The sequence below is a fragment of the Anarhichas minor genome, unplaced genomic scaffold (genome assembly GCF_050575085.1).
Source record: "Anarhichas minor isolate MPS153535 unplaced genomic scaffold, ASM5057508v1 ptg000004l, whole genome shotgun sequence".
Lineage (NCBI taxonomy): Eukaryota > Metazoa > Chordata > Actinopteri > Perciformes > Anarhichadidae > Anarhichas > Anarhichas minor.
This window is the reverse complement of record NW_027466450.1, coordinates 7,076,810-7,088,395: the sequence shown is the minus strand read 5'-3', so window position 1 is coordinate 7,088,395 and position 11,586 is coordinate 7,076,810. Positions and strand designations below refer to the sequence as shown.

The following is an 11,586-nucleotide window of genomic DNA, read 5'->3' as shown; positions in this document are numbered from 1 at the left end:
AAACTCCTGCTCTCAGCTTTACTTGCCTTTTCTTGTCTGACATCAAAGGCTGCTGTAATGACTCTTCTCTCAAACATGCAAACAGCTCGGTCAGCACAGAGGCATCGTGAGAAACAGCTCATTAGCGACAGCTTCCCCATGAGCCTTATGATATATATCTCTTTTTGACCCTGCCAGAATTGACCACTGGTGAATGAGAAGTGCGTGTTTGGGGACAGTACACACACACACACACACACACACACACACACACACAGGATCAGAGTGTGTTCCTATCTGAGGTGCAGTTATGTCAGACTTCCTTGTATCAGTTCCTTCCAGTGTAATTAGATGGAGAATTCCAGAGAGTGCAGTTACGGAAGATTTGTGTCATTCCAAAGCTCCGACTCCAACGACAGCCTGGAGCCACTGGAGGCACGGCAGCACAATGCCGGAGCCTCACATCACAACCTCTCCCATGCAGCACAATGGCCGGCCCGGGGCCTCAGCGCGCCAGTCTGGCCGGCTAAGGTTACCCCTCGGGCGGGCCGGGTGCTCCGCCGCAGACATGTCACTCACCTCCAGCGATTGAGCCCAGAGCAAACCTGTAGGCTGACTCTGCAACCTGGAGCCAGGCGGGCCGAGACGTTTCGTGAGTGTGCTGTATAGGAGAAAAAGACACCAGTGGTCAAATTAATCTGGAGAAAGACAAGTGGGGGATCAGAACACAGACCATGAATCGGCTGGCTATTAAACTATAGCGAACCAGATACATTGTGGAAAAAGATTGCTGCGGAGCACTCAACAACGGAGGAAGGCGATGGAATGCGGACATGTCATATAATGTCTAATTCATCATCAGCCAGTATTAAATGTCACAGACTGACCAGCTCTGATACAGTAAATGACTGTTTGAACCTCAAGCTAAGTTTCCACACATGGTACATGTGGGAGGCTGAAAGCTAAAGGTCTTCTTTTATTTTTACAACCAAGTATACTTTCTCTCTTATCTACTTGATCTCGGGATTGGTGTTTGATGTTGGAAGTGGAGCCCCTTTGTTTTCTTTGTTGTGCAGGGGAACAGATTAGCCCCACAAGCCTTTTCCATGTACAGATAAGAATCTACATGAATATTACACAGTTTGAGTGAGACTCTGTTAAAGTATGTGTGTGCGCAGCACTGCAGGTTGAGGCGGTGAGTAACTTTTCCCAGACCAGATGTGAAGGGAGTTGAGCAGATCAGGCTTTTCCTCTTCCCAGATGCTTCCACCAAGGGGTTGCATGCTAACAAGATCGAGGTCTTGATCAAAGGGTTTAAACAATTAGCCTACTTCCACTAAAGGGCAGGCCTGAGAAGTGCTGCATCCCCCCCAAAGGAATCAAATTCCAGACCTCTGAGTGTGAGTCCCAGGAGCATGAGTGGCCTGAAAGCTCTGACCACAGCCTGATATAGAGCCGTGTTATCCGGCGTAGGCAGGAACTATTTTGTCCCCCCCAAATCCACCTTCACTCCTCTCCTGCCATTAGCAGACTTTTCTAAAGGCTCCGAAAACTCCTCAAGCCCCACACTGATAAAAGCCTCTTATTAGCTTCTCAGATGTGTGATTGCAGCGCATGTTCATGTGCAGCTATACTGAATAAAAGGTGGGAAGAGCCTTTCATGGAGAGGTGCAGCGCAACAATCCATTCCTCTTCTATAACTATAATTGGTGTACTTTTATCTAGGAGTTAAAGTAATGCACTTCACAAGGGAAGAAAAACATGGGCACTCTGCTAATTCAGCGAGAGAACATTCTCCCTTTTTAGCTCCTTTCTGAGAAGGAAGCCGAGTGAGAAAGGGAAAAGGCTTTGATAAAAGGCAGGATGTGAGGGGTATTAGAGGAGTCAATCAGGCTACCTGTCTCTGGGCCTCTGCGAGGTGGTATGGCATGGCTCCTTCCTCCAACGGGGCTATCCTCTCAATGTCTGCATGGTTCAGCCGCCTTAACACATAGCAGGGGAGAGATGGAGTTAGGCCGGGAAAAAGCAGAGAGCCCTGCATCTCATGCGAGCAGTCAGTGATGTAAGATTTTCCACAGACCTTTTACTGGCATATAACTTGAAGTTACTGCAACTTTAATTCAAGCTAATTTAAACAACAGACAAACAAAGCTGGAAGAGTGCCCGTGGCCCAACAAGTAAATGAAGGTGTAACTAAATGTTCGAGACGCAAACATTCCCCACTGGCCCGACGCGTCATAAAGTCTGTATCCAGGTTTTATGTTTGTCTTGTAAATCAGCCACTGGAGACACTGTTGTTGAACTGAATGAGCAATAACTTTATCTTTACAGCCAATAAACAGACCTGCAACATATTTAATCCATTAATGGTGGCGGTATAAAAAACTAAAAACAAGGTTTTGTATAAATGTTTTGAATATGAGGAAGAGCAGTACCTATCAGGGTGATTTCATGGACAAAGGTGGAAAAGATATGATAACTTAAATTTCTGTGTTGATTTTGCTTCAATTTTTTTTACCAACTTTCAATGCGTACATTTTTGTCTTTGTTTAAAGACTTTAAAACTGTGCTTACCCCACCTTTACTAAGCTACCTGGAACCACAAATATATGAAAGAAATGACACATTTACAAATCTTTAGTCACAATCACTTCAACACAACAGTTCTAGTTGTTAAAAATATGTTTTTCCCTATTTATACACACAAATACAGCACCCTTACCCAGAGTGAGAGTGGAGCCCAACAAGCTGGTACAGGATGTCAATCTCCATTGGAGTGATTTGACCAAACTTATTTGCAGAATGAACAAACTCCTCTACAACGCAATAAAGAGAAGAAGAAATTACTGGATGCAAACAGGACTTTAGAAAGATAGGGGGTTAGCCACGTCAGGTATTTTCTACAGCAGGCTAGTATCAAATAGTATTTGCAAATACTGTTCCTTGTTTTAGTGTTACTTCCAACACGTCCTCATATCTATACGGCAGAATATGTTGTTTGCAGTCATATGTCATTATGGGAGTCCAAAAAGACTGCCGGAGAGTACCAGCAACAGGCGCATGTTGCGTGACACAGTCAGACAACCTGTACGTACGTTTTTTTGGGGTGAGGACCCTCTGGTTATTGTAGATGCTTGCTGCTAAACAGGATAATTAAGGACATTACCGAGACATATTTAAAACCATTATCTTAGTTCTGTGTCTGGAGTACACTAACTGAGCATGCATTCTCTCAGCAGCACCTCGCGTCACTCTTTTATATGTGCTTTGTATTCAGTTCTTTACCGTTGCCTGCTGAGAAGCTCCATTACCATCAGGTGGTCTTTCTAATGGTAGCTGTTAAAGGAGGGAAACGAGTTAGTTATTCACTTCCCCCACAAAGACCTTCCTGTCAGGTCCAAGGATTACAACCTTTGGTTACAAGCCTGCTTCTCTGATGTCAAGTACTGCAATGATATACTTTTCTGTGACTGACAGATGACATGTGAATGTTGCTTTATACTCAATCTGATATGTTTGGTTCTACAAATAAGAATTATTTGCAAATACTATTTGCCCAAAATCGTTTCATGAAGATGAAAACCATGGGGGGAAGGTAGAGGAACACCAGTCTACAGTTTGCGTCTCAATGGGAAACAGAAATAGGAGTAGATGTCACTGACAGTAACACTATAAGTTGCACAGGTCTACATGTAGGAGGTGATCTGATTACCAGGTTAAAAATGTTGATTTACCTTCGTAATTTAGTGCTACAGTAAATGTTCCCTGTGTGTTCTCTCACACCACTCTGTCAAGAAAGTTAAGACATCATCGCACAGCGACATTTCATATCACAAATGACACATGACTCATTTCAGTGGTGTAGGAAGTGTCTCAGCTGTACCTTTGGTAACAAGTGTGTCTTTGTGAGTGCCAGCGAGGGTGCTGTAAATCTTGCGGATCAGCTCCATGTCGTTAAGGAGGGCGTTGAAGGCGTTGAAGTAGGAGAAGCTCACCATGTGGGAGGTGCTGCCTCCTGCAGCCTGGAGAAAGATACAAAGTTTGCCATTGCTTCAGTATCGGAAGGCTTCAGCGGGGATCTTATATTATCTTAAACCTCCTCGTCCTGCTAAGTGAGTACTTGAATATATAAATTACTAATATGGATGTTCAAGCTATAGCTGACTCCCTGGATCCTAATGAAAGCCATGGAGGCAAATGTGTGATGTTAGGCTTTATCAATAAAATTGATTAATCTATTACTTTCTTGTAAATAGTTTTTACATACTGTGTGGCCACTTGGGGGCAGTGAAAACAAGCTGTGAGCACAACACTGACATATAACTTTTTTAATTCATATGGCAAACCTGTTGGCAAACAGTTATTTATTTACACATCCAGCAGTTACAGAGCAGCATTATCTTTCATTCATTTGAAATTGTTTCTGAATGAAAGCTTAATATTGAGCCTCCTTTTAGCTCTGTTTTTGGTCTCCACCAACTCCTCAGAGAAAATATCTGGCTCTCTAGCCGTTAAATGCTCCGCTATGTTCTTCAGCCAGTCGCTACCTGTGTCTGTCTGCTGCTGAGCAGATACTGCACAGTGCTTTTAGCCTTTTAGCGGAAAACAGCTGCCTGCTGAGGCCGAAAACGATGTAATGAGAGCGATTGAACCAAAACAGTAAAGTTGCGCACAAGGCAGCTAAACAATGGGCTGAATCTTGCTATAAAGTTCTGTACTATAAACATATAGATTACAGCCGCTTTAAATGTTTACCAACTGGTCTTAAACTTACGGAAACTAGGTTCTCCTCTACAAATGGAGTCAGCATGTGGTGTCTGATGGTGGCCATGATGTCGCTGAAGTCCAAGGCAGTGATGGTGCCACTTTTGTTCATGTCTTTTTGTGCAAACGCCTGGCGGGCATGCTCCAACTGCAGCTCCTGCAGCAACACACACACACACAGAGAGGAGGTCAAGCTGTTAGCTGACAAAAGAGGCGAAGAATGTGTTCCTGTGATGAGGAACATCACATTAGAAGGTAACAGAGAAATAAAGCTTTCGAGGATGAAAGTGTAATAATGTCAGTGTCGGACAGATGTGAAAGTTATCAGATGTGACATTGTCAGACATTGGCTTCGGTAATCACCACCGTCTCTCTGGAGACTAATGGAAACCATGTCCCGAGAAGTCTGATGTCGGAGTCAAGCCTTGTGGTTGGTGAGGCGGCCGGCAGGTGTGTCCGCAGGAAGATGATTCAATATGACAACCATGCAATCAGATGGGGATGCAGGGGGAGGCCGATCCCGAGTCAATGTCTGCTGTCAGAGCTCATCGCATACAACCAGAGGATCACAGAGCAACGTCACTGCGATATTCAGCTGTTACTTCATCTTTACACTCTGGCTCTGATAACTTCATCGGTGGATTGTTGCTGAAGATTATTTCTCACAATGTTTGCTGATTATATTGTTGAAAACTTTGTCGCCTCACAAACACTATACTTTTCAAGCCTGCAAACGCTCTACCTTGTCTGCCAAAGTCTGCAACAACCACAAGGTGGAAGCCAAGACTGTTTGAAAAACAATCAAATCTACACATAGATCTGTACTGTTTTGTATTTTCAGTAATGCCCAGTTACAAGAAATGAAATGTGCTTAGACATGACAGAAAAACAAGACAATAATAATTACTGATGTAATTTAAATCCTGCGCACACAAGAGTCTTTGGTGTAGCGGAGGGAAGCCCTAGTCAAGTTTGATAAACCACAAAGTGCTCTGAGGGATCCCACACTGCAGCGCAGCCTGTCTAACTCTCGGACCACCCAGCTTCTGCCTGAGACCACAGCCCTCAACTCCAAATCAGGTTCCTCCCTGACCGTACTGATGCTGCTGGTTTAAGAGCACAGGGTTCTCAGGGAGATACACGCAACGAACAATAACGCAAAACAACAACGTTAAGTGTCTTAATGGCAAACTGGGCTACCGCAAACCACTAAAGCAGCGAAAGAGATGAAACACTTAAGATGCAACTTCACACCACAAACCCCATTATCTTGAGAGATCCTATATGGCATGTCGTTCACATTACGTCATTTCCATTTGTACCTCGGCAGGATAAAAATGCCTCACCAAGGGATGAAGGTGGTCATTATGAGCGGTTTCACATTTATTGACGCGCGCTTTCCAAGATGTTGGAAAAATAACATGTTTTGTCATGTTGCATTTACATACAAAACTTCTTATCTTTAGCTCCTCTTATGAGCTGCTGAGGCCAATGAATTCACAACATACTTGTAAGCAATGAAAACAAATAAAATGTCCCTATCCTCACTTTCATCCAGTAAGTGGTTAAGTCACTAAATTCTACTTTATCTCACTTGGTCAGATGCGTCCAAAATCAAATATATACCTGGAGAAACTGGGTGAACTCTGTGTAACTGAGATTCTTGGTTCTTTCATGGCCGAAGTGTAGCCTGATGAACTCACAGTCCCAGTTGAAGGGAATGTGGTGATGCACTGTGGTCTGGCTGAAGATGTCACGTACATTCTCTGCAAGAGTGAGACATGAGTGAGCAATAACAAGAGACAGAGGGGAAAAACATGCAAGATGCAATTGTAACATCCATCTCACGTCCTCCATTCCATTTGCAGAGAACCTCGTTAAAGTAGAGGAAAGAGTCCATTTGGACTGCAAAGCTGAATAGGCTGCTTGACAGTCTCACTCCTTTTACATTTTGAGGGTTTTGAGTCCATCCAGGAAATTGTCTGTATAAGCACTGCCCTCAATTTCAGTCGCCTTTATGGAGGCCCATTGCACAGACAGAGTATAGCAGCAGCTTCTTTGTAAGACTCTGTATCTCTTGGTTTATGACATGCTGGATTCATTTCTCTGCTTGTCAGATGGAGCTGGTTATAATGTGATGTTCACAAAGCTCGCCTGCTATCGTGCACTGAGATGAGACGTGCTGCTAGCATATGTAATACATAAAAAAAAGACATTGTCAACACATGCTTTAGTAAGGATAGCACTTGCAACGCAGAATATTCAATGGCACACGTGCCTTGAACCCTCCTCTGGCAGTACATTTTAGGACTTTTCCATCATCGTTGTTTTCTATTATTTATTAATTTAAACAACAAAAAACACCTTCAATATTTGTCATTACCTGATAACATCTTAAGTCAAATCATGCTAATGTTATGGAGTTTAAACTACCCTGTATGTACATAACAAGATGCTTAGTCCCCTGTAGTTAAGCATGACACCCCCACACCAGTGTGTACCGCTATGTACATACCAAATGAGATGTTTCCTGTGCCAGTCTTGTCAAACAACTGAAAGGCAACTATGAACAGGGCATCCGGGGCGCATAGAACTGATTCAAAGGCCTGAAACTCCTGGAAAGAGATCAGTCTGTTTGGATAAGAAAGAAAGAGTGCTATCTGAACACAGTATCTTTGACAGAATTACCCCAAAAAAAATACTGGAAAAAAACAAAAACATTTACACCGATAAAAATAACAGCCTGACAAAAGGACAGAAAGCAAATGCAGTAATGTGATTTTTCAGAGGAGCTTTAGAGTTCATTCTTGACCTTGGAAATAGCATTTGAGAAAACAATTTCACCAATAACGAAGTGCATTCATCAGCTGTTCTGAAGCTTTCAATCATATCACAAGATCTTAATTTTGCCTAGTTGTCAAGGGAGTTGTAGATGTTCAAGTTTCCATTTTTTACTTTCCTGTCCATGTTGAGCTTCGGCATTCATTCTAAACTACAATTACTATTATTAACAATAAACTACAATGAAACTTAATCTTTAACTTTTTCTGCTTTTATATTTTTTCAGCTGTTCATGAGACAAAGTGGAGTTCTATCTGCACTCTAATTAGAAGTGAATACACGTGCAGCTAGAATCAGGGACTGCAGATACATTTTTGCTTATCTTATCGCTGTATTTTAAATCGATCAGCTGTAGGTGTAAAACTGACTGATAAAGATACTTATTTACTTTGTAAATGGAGTTAAATTATTTACAGTCTCTTTGGCACATGTTGGTGGCACAGTGCTTCAGTGAATCTGAAGAACATTTAAATCAACAAAGTGCAGCAGACGGGGCACTGGGAAGAAAACTGATGTCAAAATGGCCTTAAAGGTTAATTGCTGCTTGATCATGTGAAATCCAGGTGGTTTGTTGAGTCTAAAGAGCCTGGTGAAACAGAAATACATGACAATATACCCATAAAAGCTAAATGTATCTGGTTCTAAATGGATGGAAGTCAAGGGTGGCAAATAAGGTTTTGACCAATACACCAGTTTATTGGTGCAATACTTGTACAGTAATTTGTTACACTAGTTCAGGAATCAACAGAAGCTATAATGGCATAATGTAAGTACATTAAACACAACATAATCCTCACATGACAGCTAAAACGGCACTGCTGTGCTTTGGTCTTGTGATATAATGCCCATTCATGTACAGTAGTTATGTGCTGACAGCATGTCATCTGCTCTCAGGACAACAAACCATGACATTTACATTTATATACATTTCGGTAGCAGTGGCTGCCTCCAACGGCAAAACCGTTGCGACTGCTGGAGAAATGTCAAGATAATGGAAAAATCATGTTGTTTACCAAAGGGGATTAAAAGAATTATGACGGCCACTGTACAAAGGAATACCAAGAGGCTACTTTAGACCAAAACTATTTATTACAGCTGACACTGGGAATTTAAGTGTGAGGAAACCTGCACCCTGAAAATACAAAACAAGGTCTAGAAAACATGTGTTGAGGAAATACATGCATAATGTATGAACATATGTCTGCATCAACAAAGGACTTCCACAGCAACGTTCCTTACATCTCTGTAGGCACTCACCCATCTTTAGTAGTGTCAGCCACTCCAGCTATCAGCTCCACAGTTTTGGGATTATGCTGAGGCTGTGCATGTAGACCCAGGTAACTCTGCACAAAGTCCCCTGGGGTCATGTAATGCTCTCCATCCTCCACCACGCTGGCATACTGCAGACGAGACAGAGACAGAGCTGTAAACAACGTGGATGTCTCGTATGTGGGTTGAGATTAGAAATCCATAGGGTCGAATTTCCAGTGTGCATAGAAAGAAAATGATGTGGAGCCCCGAGAGCGAGAAAAAACATCCGATATGTGATAAATCAACTATAGTCTGTTTTTACTGCATGTCTCTCGATCGGTTTCTCTTTTCTTTGTGACAATAAGTTGTTTGTGTACAGTTTTTTATACCACATATGGGTCTCAGTTTAGTGCCGCTACACAGTATTTCAAATTTACACAATGCTCTACCTCATCTCATCATGAAAAATGCATTGAAAAACATGCGTCTCTTTCAAATGATTGATACAACATAACATAAAATATAGATAGTGCAAGTTGTGCCGTACACTGTCTTGTAATATATGACATGATTAGGTGATAGGGGAACAGTATGTAACTGTGTTTTCACCTTTATTTAGTCAGGCAAGTACTGCTCACAAACAGACTCTCTTTTTCAAGAACACACAGTTGCACAAATTAAAACCTGGAGGCTGCTTAGTACAATTTGCTGCCTCCAGAGGAGCATTTGGTGGTTCAGGGTCTCCCAGGGTCTGGGATGAGCAAGTGTTGCTCTTTAGGGTTTCTCCACTTAAATTCTATCGCAACGGTCTGGGTGTTGAACTGGGACCTTCGAATCACAAGCCCACTTCTCTAACCTTTAGGCCACAACTACCAAAAATTGAGTAACAACTATCGATGAAATCTTCTATCATGCCATATACTATATAATGTAATATACTACATTTTCTGAAAATTAACTCATGAATCATGTATGGATACAGTAAGCAGATGTGAATGATTTTTTTTTTTTTTGCGGATAGTGATTTAAATGCATGAACAAATAAGGTGCTTCATCACATTAATGTAAAACTCTTGTGAGTCTAATATTAACATAAATCACTGATTTGCAATGACCTGAAACAACCAGAGACTGTAGCTCCTGTCTTAAAGGGATACCTTGGTACAAATGGTGCGGAAACATTTTTAACAGTAAACTAATTTCCGTTGTCTTACTGTAAAAATCGTCATAATGCCCAAAACCAAATTCTAACTGATAAAATGAAAACACGTATAGTGACAATAACTTAATCGATAACGATCGCCTTGCAAGCGCTGTGTTGCGGACTCTGTTGCACTTGAGTGAAGCAACATGCACGGCCAACACAGAGCTGTGCCTAACATGAGACCTCATTCGTGCTTTAAGACGAAAGGTCATTTATAGAGCAGGGGTTGGGTTTCAAGTTGGAACAGAGATAGCTCTGGAAGCAGAACTGCCACATGAATTGGCAACAGAAAGGCCACGCTCATGGGTCTGAGCCAAGCTCAGATAGAGGGAGCATGAGGTAAACAGAGAAAGAGTGTGGGAGGAGACCTTCACGCCAAGGGTTTTCAGGGCTACAATTCAATGCACTCTGCTGAATTAAGTGAAAATATTAATTCCAAGCAATTTATTGCCACATTACTCCATCACATGACTGTGTATCCATTTACCCTCACAGTAGGCCTCGAGTAGTTCTTAATCAAATTATACAGGCAGTCAGAATAAGCTTCCAGCAATTAACTCTTCCACCTGAATATGCATTACAAATTAAGCAGCCCTCTTATTGGGGAGTCACGAGGATCATAAGGCAACTTGTACCTCAAACAGAGTCCCTACTTTAAAGAACAACTTAACACTCCAAACAAGACTTTTTAGGGTAAACAAGCCGACACGCTAATGGCAGGGACTTGTTTCTTTGAAGGGGAGCAGAAAGCGTGGGATGAGAAACGCAACGACATGCTGAAGATCAGAAAACACACAAAGTAAAAAGCAAGGGGGAGATTCTCTGTTGAAGCAGATCCAAAATTAGTCGAAGCATTTGTGTGACCTTTACTGAACTATTTATCCTGATGGACACCACACAGACACTACTCAAACACTACAACGCGTTAGTACACTTGTAACACACAGTTTCTGTTTGTGTTGTTGCCATGTTGGTTAAAGCTCGAAATGTTTTGGCTTACTGTGAGAAACACTCTTACCTTCAAAAAAATAGTCTTCAAGCCATGTGGCTCGGCTCTTTTTGTTGCTTGCACCTACAACACACAAGTTGGGATTTGTTATAAAGGAAATTCAGTCAGATTATCACAATGGTGGCTACAATTAACGATACTATGCAAGTGTTCAGTCTGTTAGTCGATTAAACTGAAGTTCATGCTGTCACTGTTTAGCTTTGATTTTCTTAGCAATCGATCATAGATTAATGCAAAAACAACTACACCACCATGCATACGAAAATCACCGTAAATAAAACATCTTCAAGGCAAAATCTCTCTCATATACAAATGCAACAGAGGAAATAAATGACAGCTGTCTCTGCAGGCCGGCAGAGATGCACCCATGTAAAGCTGCAGAAATACAAGGGCGGGGGACTCCGCTGCATTTGAGAATATAGCTTTAAAACCCACGCGTCCGCACAGACATGCTGTCCTCTGTATCCGACGGTCGGTTTCTCTGCCTTTAGAATTAATATCTGATGAGAAATATTGACGGAGTCACCTTGACCGCCAT

At 42.0% G+C, this 11,586-nt stretch overlaps 1 protein-coding gene across 1 annotated transcript in view; it reads right to left on the bottom strand.

Annotated features, from left to right (window-relative positions):
* LOC142967986 (electrogenic aspartate/glutamate antiporter SLC25A12, mitochondrial-like) overlaps positions 1-11,586 on the bottom strand; it is an 18,683-nt gene extending 7,097 nt beyond the window's left edge. The window contains exons 1-10 of the mRNA XM_076107675.1: positions 11,575-11,586; positions 11,058-11,111; positions 8,842-8,984; positions 7,259-7,374; positions 6,370-6,509; positions 4,754-4,900; positions 3,863-4,001; positions 2,702-2,795; positions 1,877-1,961; positions 559-640 (exon numbers count right to left, since the gene is read on the bottom strand). Coding sequence (XP_075963790.1) covers positions 559-640; positions 1,877-1,961; positions 2,702-2,795; positions 3,863-4,001; positions 4,754-4,900; positions 6,370-6,509; positions 7,259-7,374; positions 8,842-8,984; positions 11,058-11,111; positions 11,575-11,586 — 1,012 coding nt within the window. The remainder of the gene's footprint in view (positions 1-558; positions 641-1,876; positions 1,962-2,701; positions 2,796-3,862; positions 4,002-4,753; positions 4,901-6,369; positions 6,510-7,258; positions 7,375-8,841; positions 8,985-11,057; positions 11,112-11,574) is intronic.